Source organism: Drosophila gunungcola, assembly GCF_025200985.1.
Source record: "Drosophila gunungcola strain Sukarami chromosome 3L unlocalized genomic scaffold, Dgunungcola_SK_2 000003F, whole genome shotgun sequence".
Taxonomy (NCBI): domain Eukaryota; kingdom Metazoa; phylum Arthropoda; class Insecta; order Diptera; family Drosophilidae; genus Drosophila; species Drosophila gunungcola.
This window is the reverse complement of record NW_026453179.1, coordinates 6,906,349-6,926,625: the sequence shown is the minus strand read 5'-3', so window position 1 is coordinate 6,926,625 and position 20,277 is coordinate 6,906,349. Positions and strand designations below refer to the sequence as shown.

Below are 20,277 nucleotides of genomic sequence, written 5' to 3'. Positions count from 1 at the left end.
CTCTTAAGCAGACTTAAAAGACGGTTGTTGTTGTTGTTTTCCGGTTTATAGGAACAAACGTCGCTTAAGAATTCGAGTGATCTACATCTAATGCTAAACAATCTCAGTTTTGAGTGGCTGATTCAGAAAGTCCTTTGCCTTAGGACCCTTTGCATCCCACACGTCACGCTCGATATATATGTAAATACAATAGTACAGATCATTTCTGGTGGCTGAGATTCACTGGTTATTATGTATTTAACCTTCAAACACATATTTATGTTTATTTTAAAATTCATTTGATTGTATCTTGTATTTTTTTAATCTATTATTTGATTTTGGTTGCTGAAATAATGAAAACATGTTAAGTAACTTTATCTTAAGAAGGAGACCTGAACGCCTTTCGAAGCAGGCTTAAATTCTTAAATAAAAGTGAAAATTGTTTAATGGCAGCTGATATATATTCTTTCTTTATGATGTTTATGTCAATTTTATTTGAAAAAAAATGATATTCCTCTGAAGGTCAGTATTGACATGTAATCCGGCAGCGAAAATCTTTAAGTCTGAAAATATTATGCAATTAATCTTATTTTTAGTGTCTTTAATTGTTAAATGTTACTGTATTTGCCTGTCAGGAGGCAAAGTAATTTTTCCAAAAGAATGTATTTTTTTTAATACACCAAAAATGCGTTTCTCTTAATTTTTTCTAAAAATTTAGTAACAATTATATTAAAGTTAGTTAGGCATTTAATGAATGTGCTTCATAATGGTTGACCAGCGGGGCCACTGCTTCATAAGCTCGTAAAGTTTCTGGCCAGGACTTTCAGTGGGCTCAAATTGACGCTGAGCGTAGATCATGTAATTTGGCTGCAACTTCTTTCGCCGAACTCCGTCGTGCATGAGTCGTTTCAAAGCCTCCACTTGTTGCTCTGGTGGCTCCACATTTGTAAAAGTTCCAATAAATGCAATGCTAATGGATACGGATTCGAAACCCCTCAATGGCTGACCTCGTACATCCCAGCCACGCCCCTCATAAATCTCTCCATCGCCGCCCACAAGGAAATTTAGGCCAATATCATGCCAATCCCTGATCCTTATGTGGAAGTCTTGCAGAGTATGCACGCGGTGTATGCAATCATCCTAGGAACAGAATATATAATATGTAATCGAATTTTTATCAACTTGAAGTTGTCTTTCTATGCATAGTACCTTCGATTGGCACTGCTCAGTTGCTGTGTGATGAATAACCACGTTTTGAGCTGGCAGATTTAAATAGTCCCTGGATATGGGTTCCTTAGCTCCCCACTCTTCACGATCGATCATATAAAGATCGTTTCTGTGACCTAAGCTAAACTGATAAGTATTTGTGATACTAAACTAAATTATTGATTCACACTTACTTCTATTCTATTCAAAAGTAGTAGCCAACTGGAATGGTTATGAAAAGAAACAGGAAAATTACCAGGTAAAGCCGCTTGATTTTCACTCCCTTTTCCCGATTTTCTTCAAGGCCGTTCAACTCAAGATCTGCCATTATTGCAATAACAGGCTGAAACCTATTCAAAACGACAGCAGAATGCGCACTGAGATCAGTCTGCCGTAAATTGATAATGTATGTATGTATATGTATTTACCTTGCAAAAAGCTTTACATTTCTTTATTTTCTATGTATATTCATTCAGCATCAGTGTTTTCATTTATTTCAGAATTGTTTACTTACGGTTTTATATATTATTTAATCTCTAAAGAATTTTTTTTTGGCGTAATCGCACAAAGCAAACGAGCAGCAGCAAATAATAGATAACAGGTAGAATTTAAAAAAGTGGGGAGTCCCCCGAAAATACTTAATCAACGAAATGAAAGACCAAAAACCTAGTTAGCACGGCATCTTACATGTGTGGTTTGTAAGTCACCTTTTCCCGTTTCGAACAGCTTCAGACGGCGGCACCTAAGAAAAATCCCCGATTCCAGTTATCAGCTAGATTTTGACCCAGTGACTTGATTATTATTTTTCTTTATTTAATATCACATTTTTTCAAACGAATCGTAATTCTAGCTAAATCAAATATGCCACACATTAAAGAGAGAACACCTATGCTACAATATCAAGACGAAAATGAATGAGAACATCCATAAATTGAAGCTGCGCATATATGTACTATAGAAAACTATTTACGACCAATGAGTCCAATTGCCGAAGCTTTGGTAGAGGGCATCCGCCTTGTACTGGGTCAAACTTGGCTCTAACTTACTGGCCGCTGTGAGTCGGTAGTTGGGGTCGAGTTTGCCCAGCTTCACTCCCTTGGCCAACAAAAGACGTGTGACGCTGAGCTGCTTGTCCGACGGCTTGAGGGTCTGAAACGATCCTATGTAAGGCCAGGCTAAGACTCTTCGAGTTATAGCCGGGCATGTGGGCGCCCACCTGATCCCAGCCACGTCCCACGTACACATTGCCATCGCCGCCGATCAGGAAGTTGAAGACTATATCGTCCTCCTGCACCGACTCAATGTCGAAGGACTGACGCAGGCGCACTCGGAACACACACTGCGCCTGGGTGGTGCAATTGTCCGAGTTGGTGGGCAGGACGATGACCATTTTCACCGGCTGCACCAGATCCGGTACCGTCCTCTGCGGCGGCTGGGCGAGCCATTGTTGACGCTCCACAAACCGCAGTATCAAGCCGCCACCAATGTTGTCCAGATCTGTGGATTATTCAGGGCTATGTTTAGTTTTTAGTTATATAATCTTTGATTTAACATCAATTTTTAATTTTGGTTAGGTCATTTAAAGCGGCATTTGTTAAAAGGAAATAATAATAATAATAATAATAATTAAATAATTTAAAACATATTTGTTATATGAATTTTATTAGGCCATTTACCAAGTTATTTGTATTATTTTGAACTTATACCAATTCTTCCAAAAACTTTTATGACCAATAACCCCCTTTTTGTTATAAATATCGAGCTTCCCTTTATATTTTAATTCTTGTCCCAGCATAATCTTGAACATTTTTATTAGTAACAATTAAATTATGCCATAAACTTTTGTTTTTATGAGTCGTTTGGTGCTATTGTTAGAGATTAAAGTCTAAGCCCAATCAATGAATAATTTGTTGAATAAAAAAGGTTCAGAAAGTGTAATTTTTGGCACCTTTATTCAATCTTAATTTGATTAAATCTAAATATCTAATCTACTGGGTCATATGTAGGTCGGGTCCCGTCTTTGTCAAGTTGAGCCAGTGCGGCCAAGTCTGGATGATCCTGTAGAGCGCCTCGCCAGGCATTAAGGTGCCTGTTATCTGCCGATGTCCCAAAAGTTGGTAGTCGAGACTTAGTTTTTTAAGGCGGACACCTTGATCAATGAGCAACTGACAGGCGTCCAATGATTTCTGCGATGGTTCGTTGCGTTGAAATTTTCCCATAAAGCTAATACCGATGCTGTTGTTGTTGTTGTCCCGCGTATGGGCGCCCTCGTAGTTCCAGCCACGCCCCTCGTAAATACGTCCATCCCCGCCCACTAGGAAGTTGTATCCCAATTGAGGCCAGTTAAAGTTGTCCATGTGCCTGCTCTGGGTGACTCGGGCCCAATAGGAGCAGGACTCCTAAATGGAAAATAAGAACGTTCTTCGGTTGTTAAGTGGTTCCCTAAAATAAAATATGTATATTCCATTTACATACCCTTGTCTCACAAATTTCGGTCTGAGTATCGGAGATTATAATCCTGGAGACCGGGAGATTGAGAGGGGATAGTGTTCCCCTAGTGGCCAAGCCATTCCAACTCTTTATCCCGATCACGACTAGTTTTCCGTCAACATGGACTTCGGAATCATCGGCTGGTTTAAAAAAATCAGCTGTTTTAGTTAGCCTTGGGAGTTTTCCAAAGGAATGAATGCGAAACCGTTTAGGAAACAGTTTTTAATAAGGAATTCACTTAATGCCAGAATACAACTATAACAATTTAAAACGGCAAACAAAAAAAAAACTTAATCAATAAAAAAAAACATAATAAAACCTTTATGTCTCATACAAAATAGATTTCCTGGCGATCTTATCCGCAGTTAAATCTACATTCTAGAAAAAAGTAGACTAGAAACTTTTGAATTATTTGTATATCAAATAAAAGTAAAGTAATGATGAAGTTGTAAACTTTAAGTATGAAATAGGAAATAACAACTATTTTTTTTTTGTAATTTTCCTAATGGCTTGCATGCCTGCTTTATATGTCTCCTAAAAAGGTTAATGCATCACGAACAGCTCGATATTCCATTCAACTCAACCACTAGAACATATTTGCTTCCTTTTGAAATTTTTGAGGGGGATAGGTGAGGGAATGAGATTAAATAAAGTGCATCTGTTGGTCATATTTCTACAGACTCTATTTACTTGATACATATTATATAATACATGACTTATTAGATTGTGTGCGACCAGTGCGGCCACTTTTGGATGATCTTGTAGAGCTCCTCTCCGGGACTTTCCGTGGCGCTAAGTTGGCGATGGCCATAGAGCCGGTAGTCGGGTGCCAGTTTCTTGAGCCGAACACCCTCCTCCAACAGCAGTTGACAGGCCTTGAGTTGCCGCTCGTCGGGCTTCCGCTTTGTGAAGGTTCCAATAAAGGATATCCCAATGCTGCCAACATTATAGCCCTTAGTGTGGGCGCCCACATAGTCCCAGCCACGCCCCTCGTACACACGCCATCGCCGCCCACCAGAAAGTTGTAGCCGACATGATCCCAGTTCCAGCTGTCCATGTGAAAGTCCTGGACTACTTTAGCCCGCGCGGAGCAGACTTCCTTCGATGGGGAATGTGAGTGTTAACATAATTAACAGGATGAATGGGCGGGACATGGGATGGGGGACCAACTTACCCTCGACTCGCAGCCCTCGGCGGCTGTGTGCAAGATGACAACCCGGCTTACAGGCAGCGCCTGCTCATCGAGCTTTTTCTTGGCCGGCCTGCCGCCCCACTGGGCCACCTTCAAGAGTTCCAAGGTGCCATTTTCGACGACATCCGAGTTGGCTGCATTTAAAGTTTGGGATTAGCATGGCACAGAAGCCGTCAAAACAATGGTAGTGACCCTTTCCAAAAGCAAAGACTTTTAATAAGACTTTAGCTGACTTCAAAATATTGGGGATTTTAAATGCTTGAAAGTTACCAATTTATTATTTTAAAATACTGTTCATATTTAAAAGAAACAATTTTAAAACGATTGATCAACAAAATCTACGAGACTTTCGTGTTAAGAAAGTATATTTTTTGTAACTAACTCTAATCTGCCATCGTTAAACTGCAAGTAAATTAAAGTGAGTATGAGAAGTTAAAGCTTACACTTTTGTTTCGGAAGTGTATTACAAAAATACCTCTTTAGAATTACCCATTGCAAGAACATTTTGCGCTCAACATTAAAAAAAGTTCTTCATTTTCAAAATTTGGTCAAACTACCATTGTTTGGTGGTAAAATTGGATTCACTGGCATATTCCATTCAATTGAACTGTAGGCCACACTTTTGATTCATGTTTCACTTCACAACACTGATCCAGCGATCAGAAACGCGCAATTCGAACAGCTAGATGTATAATGCACCGACACACATAGACACACATTTTCCCAATGACTTGTTATATACAGGATGACAACAGGATGGGTTATTTACATGCTGGTTGGGTTGGTGAGATAGGATATGTTAGAGCACAGTCGCCAATTCGATTCTGGATAAGTCGGAAGCACTTTTGCACACTTAGTGGGGGACAAAACTGTACCTATTGTTGAATTGATTGGAATATTTGGTCTGGAATCGTCGACATCGCCGATCTTACTTTGGTTCAACGTCTTGCCGAAGATGTTGGTTGTTGTGGCCAGAACAATGCCCAGCAGAGTGGTCAATAGCACGAAAACCACCGTTATTGTGACGGCCTTGCGCCCAATAGTGTTGGGTAGAAAGGGGCAGAGAGGTGGCGTCTGCGCCGGATCATCCAATTTGGAACCTGCAAAATGCGCGTGAAAATGTGGGTTAGTAAAGGGTCGTTAGAGGAAGTTAAAGGTCTTCTCTCTTTAAAAATTAAATAATAAAATGCCTTAAGATTCCTATGAGTTCTGCTTACATGTTCTTTAATTTAAAATTTTTTCCGATAAACCTTTTCTCAAACATTTGCTCAATGTAAAAAAAGGTGATATTAGATTTTTCAATAGTAAGGACTCTTTATATAAAGATATTTTTGCGAAAAGGTAAAAACTAAACTAAATGTTTTATTATTTTATGGTTTTTCCTTTTTTTTGGATTGTACTTTGGAAAACTTTCCTTCAAGTATTCGTTTAAGTAACTATTTAATTGATATGCAAGGCTAGAAAATAATAACAATAATTTTAAAATACCATTTTTCTAAAAATCTTTAAAACATCATCGCAAGGATATCTATATTTTGTACTTAAAAGTACAAAATTTGGTTTCAATAAAATAAATTATCGTTTTTAAAGGAAACAAAAATTTTAAAAATTTTGAAAAGATAAAAAGGTTTTTCTTACTCTTTTCTAGGCCTTGCTCTAGGATCTCCAATCGTTTTTCGTGCTCTCGCAAGGCGTTCTCTAACCACTGGCTCATTTTCGCTCCATTTTTCAACCTGCCCAGACAGGAGTCACACTTCCACCTTAAATTGGACACCGTATCAAGCACTTTAAGCTGATCCTCACTTAATTCCGAGCATTTGCGATGGCAAAACCGTCCGCACAGCCCATTATCACACTCGATTCGACTGCCATTATCCACGATTATCTCGTGACACTTTAGGCAAATTTCAAGCGCGTTCCTCGACATTGTCCGATCGCTCCATATGAACAACTGAAGCCGATCGGTGGGTACTTTTCCCGACTCGTGCGTATGCTTGTTTCATTCTTGTTTTTTAATTTTTTCATTTAGCAAGTATTTAAGGCACACAAGTAGACAACAAAAAAAATCCCCTACTCTACACAGGCACGATCGTATTTATTGCCAGATCCAGGGGAATAACCCGTCTATATAATACCAGAACCTAAATACAGCTAACTAAATTTACACGCAGTCGCCTAGTTAAAATCCAATGGGATTTTGATTTTTTTCTTCCGCTTTAATTATGGTAATTGTGAAAATCATTCAAGTAAACAATTGCATGTGGGCAGCTGCTATTGTTGTTCTAGTATTTATCGCGAGTTTTCACCGCTTTGATTTATGGCCTAAGGGACCTTGGATCAACTGAGATACATTTTCTATTTGTGAATGAATTTGTTCTTTGCGTCTTCATTGTAAATAGATTCTAATCATTAGCATAAATACAGCATAACGGGTTAAATTGGCTTATTCTTATATTTTTTTATTACAGGGGTAACAAAAAGTGTGTTAACTTGAACAATTTCCAATACTCTTGTTGTCAAAACTTTTCTCATGAATATGAAGATTATATGGGAGAACGATTTAGTTCGTGTGTTGCCATAATATTAAGCTTGAGTTGTTTGACTTTAAATAATTAAATTAATTTTAACGATTTGATGTATAAAAAAACTTGCATACAAATATTTGGAAAATTAAAAGCCACTTAAAAAATAATTTAAAAAAAACAGATTCGACAAAAAAATGGATTGAGAATCCTAGTTTTATAAATAAATTTAATGGTATTTTCCTTATATTAAAGATATGGCGGAATTGGTTTACTTAATAAGTTCAAAATATATTTGAAGTTAACCCCTGGTTTAATTTATTTATTTTGTTATTGCTTAAAAAAATTCCTGAGCACATTTCTGGGACTCTGTGAACTTGAGCACTAAAATGCACTTATTTTGTTATTCTAGCACAATGTAGCATTTGTTCTATGCGTATCTCATAAATTCAAGCGATTTGTGGGCCATCTGCTAATCTACCATTCGCAGAACGGTCGTTAGACCAGGCCAACTGTCTGCCTGAGTTGGGTAAACAAATCCCCACATGCGCTTCGTATCGCCCAATTAAGCAAATAAAACCGAGGCAAAGTGAAGACAGAATAGGAATGTTCACAAAAGCAGCAGGAAATAGGAACGATAATATATTAAGGACATGCATCGAAGAAAAGGTATCAAGATGTATGTGCAAACGTGTTCAGTAAAATATTTTTAATATTCTTATAACATTACAAATATTTTGCACTAAACTTAAATATTTTTAATTTTTATTTTTATCCGGTGTTGCTTTTAGTGATTTTAAATATTAAAATGCGTACTAAATTTTTAAACATTTTTCATTTGACTATTTTCAGAATTGATATTAATATGTAAATTTAGTTTGAAATTAAACCATGTTAATTAATGTCAATTAAAATTCAGCCTAATCAAATGGGAACTATTTAAATCTAATAATTTTCCACATTTGTTAAAATATTATTAATATTATTTCGTCGAATTTGATATGCAGTAAGTAATTATAAAATTAACATCGTACCACTTCAATTTATTTCAAGAATTATTTTTCCTAAGAATCAAAATTAATATTTATTTAATGTAAGATTGTTATTGTTGTACAACCAGAGAAAAACGGAATAGTAAAATTAAACATTAAAATGTTTGAATTTAGCATTGTTTTTCAAAATATATACTAAAATAAACTAAAAACATGGTATTTTTTCATTTTAAAACTACATTTTTTCTCACTTAAAAATAAAAGTCACTACCGAAAATGTTTACTTCGAAGTGAAAATATATGGATTTGTCATGTTTTTTGTCTGGGTGTATTAATATAAAACGTTTTTTACCATTCAAAAATTATAAAAATATAAATATCGTGTTTCACAAAGTCATTGGTATTATCAAAATCATCATCAAATAATATTATTAAGTTCACTGATTCATTCGTATACATTTAGTTTGGTTTGATTGTGACATGATAACTTACCCGGCGCACTCCCATTCACTGTAGCGCCACCATTAAAGGCGGGATTATCCTGACCGCCTCCTGGGCCCTCGCCCGCTTTCCACTTGTCCCGATTGTCGATGAGAAACTGCTGTATCGTGACGGGTCCCTCGTAGAAATGCTTGTCGCCGAAGGTCACGTCCGTGGAGTTGGTCAGCGCGATGCTCCCGATTCCCTGGGCTGCTCCGCCCGGCGGAGAAGTGGGCGTGGCCACGGCCAGACTGCCGTTCAATATTTGCTTGGCCACGACACCAGCCTCCATGGGATTCGGAGGTGGGACTGACGCCTGGCCGGGACCCACCTGGTGACTGATCACCGTCAGACCCTGATTGAGGTCGCGCAGGTGGGAACTGTTGGGCGGGTAGGTGACCTGGTGACCCAGCTTCTGGACCGTGTAATCCTCGGCATCGTCGGCCTCCGAATCACTATCAATACAACTGGAGTCGATCGCAGTTCTCATCGATGGACACAATGGAAATGGTGGTGCTCCGTATGGAAACCGTCGGCGAAGATGACTTTCCAGCATTTTCCTTTGTTATATTCACAGTGTGCTCGATGCTGATACGCTTGGGTTCCGTTTTCGCATCCGATTTTGATTGGAACTGCCCTTCGTCCGACCCCCCGTCTTTGGTCTCCTTCTTCGTCTCCTTCTCCGGCCGGAATGTTGCCGCATTATCGTTCAGTATAACACCCGAGTCCGTCGACGAAGTACTGCAGTTTTTGGGGGCAGAAGGATCTATGAGTCTACGTTTCGTCTTGGGACATTGGTTCATTTCCGTTTCATTGCTTAAATGCATGTCGACCGATCGAAACAGTCACGTAACCAGATTTCAATTTCCTCTGTGTTATGTGTTGGCCTTCCTACTTAGCAGATTGGGTAGAACATTTTCGCCAGGGATTAGATTATTATATGGCAGATCGGCTGACTGGGCGCAGCTCTGGGCAAACATCACATCGTGAGCATCTGCAAATAAGTATACGTTTTTTTTGTTCCCGGTTAACTGCTTGATAATGAGCAAGTCAAATGATAAATTTCGAAGAAAGTCATTGTTTGTACTGAGTTTAAATGAGTTTTACTGTGGCTTCACTCTGGGTTCACTTTAAATTTACCTAATGTTTTATATTAAATACAATTTATTTATGAAGTTTAACAAACATTATCTTATGTTATATTTGGTTGATAACATTTTTCGAAAACACCATTTCTGAATTAAAGTCAGAATGAAATATATTTTATTACTAATTTATTAATCAAATTAATTTTGGTTTTTTTTATCTCTTTAATGTAAATATATAAAATATGATTTTTGTAATTTCGTTTTACGATCTTTAAATGCTTTAAACAATTGTTTTATTGTTATCACAGTCCATTAGGGCATACTATTTTCCAGTTTCCTAGTGCTTTATACGTATAATCAACGCTTCCAGTTCATGTATACACGATTGTTGATAAGCTCGATTGCCTGAGGGCCCGTCTATACAGTTTATAAAACGCGAATGAAAAGCTGTGAGGCTGCTGTGTGGCTGCTGTGTAGCAATGAAGTTTGTGTAATTCAGACATGCGGGTTTTCGAATAGTGCACGGCCATATTTAGTTTACTGCTCAGCACACATAGGTACAATACAATATAGTATAACGCTCAATTCGATTCATAAAGTTCGTCAATAAGGTCTCACGAAAGCAAGGCTTATGCAAATTAGCTATAATCATTGACGTAGTAAATTTACTTAAGTGGATTCCGAGAAATACGAAACACAAAACACACTTGTTACTCAATTCGGGGATATATGCAAGTCTATCGATAGATCAAAGATCGTCATATTTATGGCAAGACGTCTTGGTGGAAGTTTTTCAATTTCCCCAAGAGGTTGCCCAAATGCAAGACAGTAACTCTCTTTGATATAATTCCCAGAACTCTCAGAACTCTGATAAACCCGAAAGAATATTGACTGTATACTATATGTTAGTATCGATGTGCCAGAGTTGGCACAGAGCGCACTTTTGAGATAACACGGAATGGAATGCCGAGCAACGACAACGGCTACAAAAATGAGGAACCGTATGGCACATTGAGTGCCATTACTGAGCGCACCAATACACTGCCATTTGAGCGGCGGCCATTGCCACTTATACACTCACAAAAACAGCGCAATATGGGTGTCTCTTTGTTGTTTGAATTCGTTCTGCCTGGAGAATCGATAATAATTAACAACTCTGGTGTTTTACGTGTTTTTAAAATTATCATTAAATATGGCCTATGTGCAAATTAATTGATTTTTGATCGGTGTTTCGATAGCTTGTTTTTCCCAGGAAATATTCCGTTTCCTTTGGGGTTTTACGAAAGGGTTATTAACATTCCAAAGAAAAATCACGTTTTGTAAACTGCATACATTTCAAATGAACTAGTTTACACTTTGGCACATTTTTAATTGGTTAATAATAATGATTTATATTTGTGGTCATATTTTTAAGTGCTTTAACCATATAAAACTTGGATATTCTGAGGTGTATAATGCTCTATATATGTTTTATTTTTTACGCACTTCCAATCGCCGACGAATCCGATGCAGCACGTAAATATTTGAGCGTTTATACTATATACAAAACTTGTAACTTTATTTTTTTTGTATTTGTTTTCGCGCCAATTCGGAATCGTTGAGCAGCGGCGCGTTCGAGTGACTCTGATCAACTGAGCGGCGATTAAATCGCAGCGGCCTGAAAAGCTGGAGCGTCCATAATGGCTGCGTGTGGGAGCGCGATAGGGAGAGTAGAGCGCTGAGAAAAACGAGAGTGAGAACGGGAGAGCGATCCGCTTTTTATTATTTAACCAAAGTTGTTTGATTTGAGTCCGATTTTAAGGCAGTCCAACACGTCTCGCTACAGATTTGCATTTTAATATAAGTTTTTTGAAAAGATTTTCATAAAGCATCTGGAAAACCTTGTCCTACAAAATTAAAAAAAATTAAAGTATGGATGCAGTTTTCAGAATAAATCTGTATTAACATTAATGGAGTATATAAAAAATGGTTGAACTGCAATTAAAGGCGTTAAAAAGTCATAATAAAAATGATTTTAATTATGCCAATACACCTCTCTAGCCCGGTATTTTGTGAATTGTTGTATTTTGTCAATTTTTTTGTTTTAAAGATAAATTCAAAAAAAAAAAAACGAGGCAAAAAGGGGAAGTTGTTTTTGCTGCTAGCAATTCAACCGCAGACTTTAGCTATTTAAGACGTATGGTTTTGTTTAAAAAAAAATTATCGGTATTAAATAATCTTTAAAAATTGTTTCACTAAAAAGCACGAGCTAAACAATAAACAATGAAAATAATGATCTTAATATGCCAGATAGTGATATTGATTTTCATTTCGTTCTTCGAATTTGGTGCAATCGAGTTACTTAGGAGCTTTTCCCCGATCGAAACGGGTTTGTAGCGGAAAGTTAGTGATCTTAAGAATCTGAAACGATTCCGAAGCTGCATTTTCAGAGCTGCGTTTTTCGGTATTTCGGTGCGTCACTAAGTTGAGGAACCTGTTCTCTATTTCGGGTTTTTTTATATATTCCAGATATTAGTCAAATTTATAATGATACTTCTAGCTACGCCCCTTGGCTGGGGATCGGGCTCTCCAGTTCTCCACCTGACGATGACTGTTTGTTTTTGTTTAGTCGTCCACACCACACCGACAGATATTAGCGGTGTATATGTATTATACTTTTTTATTTGTTCAACCAATAAACAACACAAATCTCCGGCTCTCTCCCGGCTCCGAACACTTTTGGCACAGACAGTGCAATGAGGGCTAAAATTTGAACATTTTAAATTGCGCTACCATTTCCGAGAATTGTTTTGTTTGTGGCCCGCAATCGGTTTTGGCTATTTCACTTTGTGGTACAGGCCTTTTCTCTCCCAACTCCAGCTTGACCCATTGTACATGCGTTGAAAAATATTTAATGTAATTATGAACAAATCGTTGATAGTCCAAAAAGGGCGCCGGGAAACTGTTAATGGATAAATCGTAAAGAGCTATAAATTGGCGGAACGATATCAAAATACTCTTTTTTTTATAAATAAAAAAATATATAATAATAAATAGAAAGCTTGACAAAATTGTATCGCTAATAAATGTAAACAATGTCTCATTTCTAAGTGTTTTTTGAAATACTGATAAGCTTTTGAGAGACCTGTTAAATTTATTGTTTTATGACTGCAGTTCAAGTTCTTACTTAAACATCATCTAATGATTTATGCCCTTTGTAGCCAGGCAATCTATTCTTTGTTGACCCATTTTATTGCGAAAAACGTCAGTAATTATTGTAAATCATTTCCGATGAAGCAGTTAACAATATCTTTGCATCGGCTGCAAAATCAATCACCATAGCTATTTGTATATACCTAGCTTTATACATTTTCCGTCCTTAATTATTATTCATTATTTCTCTTTGCTTGGTTCAATCTTCGCCTTTTTTTTTGGTAGCTACACGTGCCGCACTCTTGTCATTGTTTATAGCCAAAAATACGATACGGAGAGTAGGTGTAACTTTTTCTCAAGGCGTTGTGGTTTTAATTAGTCAATGGATGTACGTCACTCTTGAAGGGGGTTGAACAGACGGTCGGTGGTGATAAGGGGGTTAGAGTACACACCCACAATTGGGAAATATCCAATATTTTTATTTTCAATTTAATGTACATGTGCTACAATGTTGGGGGTACATATGCACGCAACTCCTTGAGGCCTTTAAACTAAAGGTCAGTGATGATATCTTAACACCCACAACTCGGGAATATTCAATATATTAATAAGATTCTGTGCAATTTCCCATTAAGTAAAGAAAGTACTCATTCCAAACGAGAAACAATCTCTCTATTTTATTGCATATTAATTAACTTAAAAACCAGATAAATGACAAAGGCAGCCCCAGTGATCGCAACACCATTAACTCAAGTGAAGAGAGGCTACCGATAATGATGTTGTACTGGGGCACAAAGGCTGAGTGTTAAAGCCCGTCTATAGGGGTATGCGGAGGGGTTCTGGCACTGGCACTGGCACTGGCACCGGTACTGGTACTGATAGGTTGACTGCCGCTTGGAAATTTCCAGCTTTTTGAGCGACACTTAACAAACAAACAGCTTCAGAGAAAGAGAGGGAGATAGGTGCTCTATAAATAAACCGCCCGCTCCCAACCGGTTTACTGCGTTTTCGAGCCAGCATAACCGATTAAAAGAAAGCCCGTTTCGCCTTAGTATAAGTATTAAATATAATTTGTGCTTGGATACACATAGGTGGTAAGAAGTCTGTCGCTATTGCTTGCTATCCCACGATTCCGGTTTCATTCCCAGTTCGATGCCGCAGGCCGGTGCTCCGTCCATGTTGCAGCCGTAGAAGTGCGGCCAGTTCCGGATCTCTTCAAAGACATAGGCGCCCGGACTTTTGCTCGACTTGGTCTGTTAGTCAACAAAATTAATGAATTAAAAATTATATTTTAAGAGTATCATTTCAGTTTATTTTCTTACCTGATTTTGGGCCACTAGTTTGTAGTCCACCTCTAGATTTCCGTTGGCCACTGCATGGGCCAGCAGAAACTGGACACCTTCCAATTGCTTGGCCGAGGGCCTAAACCGGCCGTAGTCGCCCATAAAGGTAACGGCTAACGTCTGGTTAGCATACGTGTTGGCCCAGTCCCAGCCGCGGCCTACGTAGATGTTGCCCTCATCCGAAACCTGGTCGAAACGAATTCGGAAATTTGACAATTTGCGTAAGCGGAAAGCAAAATGCCCAAAATGGCACGTGAACGTGCCGGGAACACAAATGCACGCGCCGGTATTTCTTTTTTCTACCACACTTGAATAATAATTATTTTAGTTTCCCAAAATAAAAAAAAAATGGTTGTACTACTTTGTGTAAAATTTATTTGTCAAAGGTTAAATTAATTATTGAAAATAGGAACTTTTTATTTAAATGAAGAATTTTTACGTTTATTGCTTGTAGTAACGATACGCACCAAGAGCGTGTTTTAAAATATCAAGGGGAGTATTGGCAAATAAAAGTCTTTAAACTATTATCTAAAAATTTTTTATTTCACTTTTATCTAAAGGTTGAATCTAAAATATCAGTGGAAATTGAAAATACAATTGGTTTTCCATTAAAAAAAAACATTGTTAATCGACCAAGTGAAAGTAGTGAACAAATAACCCTAAACTCGTATACCTTGTTAAAATACTTACATAAAAATTTGACTGGATGTCCGGCAAATGCTTCTCGGCAACGGCGGAATCCTGGATGGTGCGCATCTTAATGGAGCACTTGTAGACGTTTTCGCAGGGCAGCGATTGCACTCCGATGTGGGTGATCAGGACGTAGGGAATGGGCGACTTAAGCGGAATGGTCAAGTCTCGCGAGGTCTTGGCGGCGCCCCACTGCTTCCTGTCGATGACCAGGTGGCCGTTTCCTAGATTCGGAACTGCAAAATTGATGAATTGGCTGAGAGGACAATCCGAGTCCGGCCCACTTACACGTGTCGTGGTCGTAGTTGTTGCCAAAGTAGATTTTTTTTTTTCTGGGCAACTCGGTCCGTGAGCGATTCAGCTCCACGTAGAGCACCACCAGTGCGGTGGCCAGGACCAGCAGGATCAGCGTGATCAGCAGGATGGTGTTCCGCGTGACGCGCTTCGATGGCGATTTATCGCGACCGCGATTTACGTTGCCATTGCCATTGGCATTGTGGCTATTGATTCCTAAATAAGCGAAAGTCAATAAATTAAAATTTGGTATAGACAGTGTTAAAATGGCATCAATTCAATGGATATGACTTATTTAAAAAAGTATTTTGGATTTACATATTAAAAGAGGGAATCTTTTTAATATTAAGAAATAACAATATATTAATTATTTAATCTAAAGTCGAACAGTACGTATGTAAATCTTTTGAGAAATATATTAACATGTTGTTTTAATTCGTTATTGTTATCTGTCTGTCATGCATCTGCATTGATATTGTCTAAACCTCTAAATATAAAATATTTTAATATCTTTTGCTTATTACATTTAATCTTGAAGTTTCATCGTTTAAAATAATAAATGATTCGACTAATTTTATTTTAACAAAAATATAGATGAAAATTTAGATAATATAAATATCATTATATTATTATTATATTTAAGTCATTTAGCTTATTTGCTTGGCTTAAATTATAATTTCTTTTATTTTAAAATTATCGGTTTAATATATATTTTTACAGATTTGTAATATTTCAAAAACTCCTTTTTAGAAACGGTAAATCTATCTAAAAAATTTCTTGGGTAAAATTTTTTTTTTTGGTATTATTAAGATTTGCCTGACACCCTTTATGGCTACAACTAAATATAATTTTTTGCAGTTGAAAGTCGGTGATTATATGATGTGATCGATTGTTTTTATATACTTGATGAGTCCCGGGAGGGGGTCACATTGGGCTCTGGAGTTCGTCGCCTGCGCGCCGTGCGCTCCGAGTGCACTTTCAGCAGCAGTTTCATGGCACTTTGTTCCACGGTGGCGGACACACTTGGTTATCACAACTTCTTGGCACTCGTAACACTGGGCATTATAAGGGAGCTATCTGCCATGAGTAATTATCCGTTGTTGAATCATCGGAATCGACATAACTAAATGGGCGCTGCACAAATACTCAAATACTGGACACTGGAAACTGAAAACTGGAAACTGGAAACAGAAGCGGTCTGGATATTTATTGTTTTATAATGGGTTTGACCGATAATCGGACGGAGTGCCACTAGTACCGCCACCGCACCTGAACCCGTCGCACAAACAACTGAAATGCGGCGCAGCTGTCGATGGAACAGAAACAGAAACAGAAACTGAAATGGCAAAAGCGCTGAAAAGCAGCCATCTCGCTCTACCCTTGGTTGACATGTTTCGTGTTTGTTTGTGTGATGGAAGGAAGGCCAAGGGGCAGCGGGAGGGGCAGAGGGAGGGGGTTGGTGGGGGTGCGTCATGGTACCGCCGGCCTTTTATTGTTATTGTTGTTTTTTTTTTTTTTTTGCCATATCACATTTTACAGACTTACGCTTTGCACTCTTACTTATCGTATTTCTCTCTACCTCTCTCTTCCGTACTACGTGACGTATGCGCAATATGCGCTATGCATCGCAAAAGCTAAAGATTGATCCACAAAACACTGGATAGCCGTAGCCGTATCTCCCTCTATATTTGAGTGCAACTGAGCGAGTGCTCTCTTTCTGCTCGAATTCCCGCAATCATTTTAATGGGGATTCCACGAATCCCGACACACGATTTGCATTTCAATTAGCTTGGTTATTCACTAATCTGTTTTGTTCTTCCCGATAAATTATTGACCCCATATCCCCCATGTCATAGTGGATCGAGTTTTGAATTTAATTGCCACCAACTGTTTTCACACCAACTTAAATCATCATGAAATCTTTCACTCCAAGCTGGTTTAAGACCAGATCAGACCAGGAATTTACAATTGTCAATAAAAATGTTCGAGATAAATGCACTTTTTACACATAATATAAATACAAAACTTTTTATATTAATATTAATATTCTAACGATTAAATTAAAACTGAAAATATATACAAAATTTACTGGATTCCATAAACTATGCTATTGTAAATTGTGAAAAATGTGATTTCAAAGTTATTATTGGTACATAAAATTAGGTAAGGTACCGCGACCAGCACTATTTGACTAGTTAAAACATAATTTCAAAGTACAAAATTACATTTAAAATGGAAGTAACACAAAAGTTAAAAATATTTGTAAATTTCAATAATGTAGCAAATTAAAAAATTTTATAAAATACTTTTGTTTATAATGATTGTTTATAAAATCATAACGGCTACACAAAAATAATTGTAGATTTCGAATGATCAATTTACTGTTTATTGAGTTTGTCGATTGCCAACTGTATTTATTGTTACCGACTACATTCAGGATTGGGGACTTACCTGCCGCCGTTTGCATGGCGTGTGCCTCCATATAGTCCATATAGTATATGGATACCGGTCCCTGGTATTGGGTCATGGGACCGATCACCACGTCGGTGGAGTGATTGAGGTTGATAACGCTGGACGGCTGGATGGCTGGGTTGGTGAAGATATTCTGGGGCAGGGGCAGGCCGGCAGTTGAGTTCGATGCGGCGGCCGAGGTAAGGTTGTGCAGCCTCTGGGCGGGACTTGGTCTTTCCCGACCCTGAAGTGTCCACAGCGCATTATCGGTCGTTGGGTTGCTGTTATCCATGACTATTTATATTACTTCGAAAATAAAAAAACTTTATTATTAGAACAAATTCTAAGCAAATATGTAAAACAATTTTTTTTTATTAAAAACGTATTATTTTATTTTTGCATTCCGTTTATTCTAAAATCACAGAAACCTTTAAATCTTAATGGTTATAAAATTGGTTTCTCACTTTATGCAAATGCGTTTTAAAAATGCAAAACCATGAACACATTAATTTTTAAGTACTTTTTTAATTACAGTAATCTTTTAATCGTTATCGTTAAGCGATAAAAGTTTGTTTCTTACCAAATGCAAAACCATGTACAGTTAATTTTAAAAGCGCTTTTTTAAGAACAACAAGTTATTTGAATGTTTGGAATATGCCCGACTATTTTATTTATTGAGATAGGTCAAAAGAAAAGCTGAAGTGCAAATATTATTACACTTTGAAAGTCCTAGTAAATGTCATATATAATGACTCGTTTTGCAATAAAGGATTACCGATTTGAGTGATGATCTGAGGGATATATTTCCTCTATAAGTGTGGGTGATCAAATCCGAGAAAGTACGCGATCGTTTCCGGAGTGCGAAGCTTTATGTACCGCTTGCATGCCAGCCAAACGAGAACTGCTCAACGTTGCATTCCCCCGGGTGAGGATGGATTTGAAAATTAAACAAAAATATCGAGTCCTCTCTCTTGGCTTATTTGCTCGGCCCTACAGTGTTTGCGATTCCATTGCCACTCACTCTCTGAGCAGAAGTTTTGCGTTGGTCTTTTTATTGTCATGGGATGAAAATCAGTTGAACGGGGAAATTTTTTAGTTAATCATGCATATTTCGATATTTAATTGCAAGCCTATGACTGGCACTGATTTGCATAGAGAATGGAATATTTGTGGAACAGTACTGTAGCTAATCTGAAAAAAAATCATTAAAATATTCTAGGTGAATATTAACTCAGCGTAAAATTGTTCTCTTGGGAAAGTTGGCTTACCTACACTGATACAAATTTTCGCCTTTAAATGGATTTGAACTATTGGCCAGTTATTTAAGGGCAAATTTTTTCTACATTTTAAGCCATTTTTCTCAACTTTAAAGTCATCCCAAGGCGACTTTCCCAATTTTTTTAAAATTTTGTAAAATATAGATATTTGTATAATAGTTTTAATGCCTTTTTATTTTTTAGTGCAACCTTTCTTATATTAATAGCGATTTTTCTTTGAAAGAAAAAATTCGATTGGACTTGCTGGAGGACTTAAAAATTAACTAATTAATGAAATAATTTATGTTATACTAAAATAATATATAAAATAAAACAAAATAATAAAGAAATTTAAACTCCAAAAAATCGTAATTATTTTCAATAATAAGGCCATTATAGTATTTAAATTACTATTTTTATGAAAGGAACCCATTAAATTCAAAATTTAAACAAAGCTTTAGTACCCCCATCTAGTGGCTTTTAATGTGAGTTAATAAAAAAGCTTTCGTATTGTTCGCCAAAAATCCGTTTAGATGGCGTTTTAATAACGCATACGCACCATTGGACTTGCCCATTTATTTGATTGCCTTCAGAATTAATAATCTTATTAATTACAAAATATATTTAATTAAAATAAGGTCTATGTTGTTTGAGCTTAACTATTTGTGTTTTACACTTTTTTCTCAATTACTTTCTAACTTTAAGCTCGATATTCTTTGTAATCCGCATCAAGCGCATCAATTAAATGTGTTCAACGTTCAGCCAACAGCCACACGAGATGTCAGCCACTCGCTGCACGCTGTGTAAGCTTCACTTTCGCCACACGACGGCGACTGCAGCACTTGACTTTGCCGTGGCTCCAGGTCCACGTGGGCCGCCCTGCCCTTCGCCACGCCCCCTCCCAGATTCTGTCAACTTCGGCTTCTGGCTGTTAAGCGGGAAGCGGTTTCATGCCTCACGGTGCTGCACACAGAGAAGTTATAACAGAGTTTGCCAAATAATTCTAGAAAAATATATATTTCGAAGTTTTTAAAGATTTTGTTACATTTTAAAATGTTTTTATTATTGAAAGCAGACAATTTTTCTGTAAACATTTTTATTTATATTTTTTTTAATAGTTAATCAAACAAAAATCAGGTATTTTTTAATGCGTATTGAAATC

The 20,277-nt window shown here is 37.3% G+C and overlaps 4 protein-coding genes across 7 annotated transcripts; all 4 read right to left on the bottom strand.

Moving 5' to 3' along the window:
• Nucleotides 1-308: 308 nt before the first annotated feature.
• On the bottom strand, nucleotides 309-1,518 carry LOC128258260 (peptidoglycan-recognition protein LF-like). Of its 2 annotated transcripts, XM_052989784.1 has the most exons (3): nucleotides 1,380-1,518; nucleotides 1,189-1,322; nucleotides 309-1,119 (listed from the first exon to the last, which is right to left on the bottom strand). In XM_052989784.1, exons 2-3 carry the CDS (start codon nucleotides 1,300-1,302, stop codon nucleotides 727-729), a joined length of 507 nt encoding a protein of 168 aa, XP_052845744.1. In that variant the 5' UTR covers nucleotides 1,303-1,322; nucleotides 1,380-1,518; the 3' UTR covers nucleotides 309-726. The 2 variants fall into 2 exon arrangements, with proteins under 2 accessions (XP_052845744.1, XP_052845745.1); XM_052989785.1 differs by lacking the exon at nucleotides 1,380-1,518 and having other exon boundaries at nucleotides 1,189-1,339.
• A 463-nt stretch (nucleotides 1,519-1,981) lies between these two features.
• Nucleotides 1,982-11,594, bottom strand: LOC128258052 (peptidoglycan-recognition protein LC). Its single transcript, XM_052989425.1, is given in 6 exon segments — nucleotides 1,982-2,352; nucleotides 2,354-2,682; nucleotides 5,800-5,967; nucleotides 8,874-9,342; nucleotides 9,344-9,855; nucleotides 11,435-11,594. Coding segments are annotated over 5 exon segments (1,512 nt in total). The 5' UTR covers nucleotides 9,689-9,855; nucleotides 11,435-11,594; the 3' UTR covers nucleotides 1,982-2,151.
• LOC128258055 (peptidoglycan-recognition protein SD-like) lies at nucleotides 3,119-3,688 on the bottom strand. Its single transcript, XM_052989429.1, has one exon. The coding sequence runs from the start codon at nucleotides 3,540-3,542 to the stop codon at nucleotides 3,174-3,176; it is 369 nt and encodes a 122-aa protein (XP_052845389.1). The 5' UTR covers nucleotides 3,543-3,688; the 3' UTR covers nucleotides 3,119-3,173.
• A 2,535-nt stretch (nucleotides 11,595-14,129) lies between the features above and the next one.
• Nucleotides 14,130-18,818, bottom strand: LOC128258054 (peptidoglycan-recognition protein LA). Of its 3 annotated transcripts, XM_052989426.1 has the most exons (6): nucleotides 18,635-18,818; nucleotides 17,860-18,165; nucleotides 15,403-15,624; nucleotides 15,115-15,350; nucleotides 14,404-14,610; nucleotides 14,130-14,334 (listed from the first exon to the last, which is right to left on the bottom strand). In XM_052989426.1, the coding sequence occupies exons 2-6, from the start codon at nucleotides 18,149-18,151 to the stop codon at nucleotides 14,191-14,193; spliced, it is 1,101 nt and encodes a 366-aa protein (XP_052845386.1). In that variant the 5' UTR covers nucleotides 18,152-18,165; nucleotides 18,635-18,818; the 3' UTR covers nucleotides 14,130-14,190. The 3 variants fall into 3 exon arrangements, with proteins under 3 accessions (XP_052845386.1, XP_052845387.1, XP_052845388.1); XM_052989427.1 differs by lacking the exons at nucleotides 17,860-18,165; nucleotides 18,635-18,818 and adding an exon at nucleotides 16,312-16,871; XM_052989428.1 differs by lacking the exons at nucleotides 17,860-18,165; nucleotides 18,635-18,818 and having other exon boundaries at nucleotides 15,115-15,338; nucleotides 15,403-15,542.
• Between the last annotated feature and the right edge of the window lie 1,459 nt (nucleotides 18,819-20,277).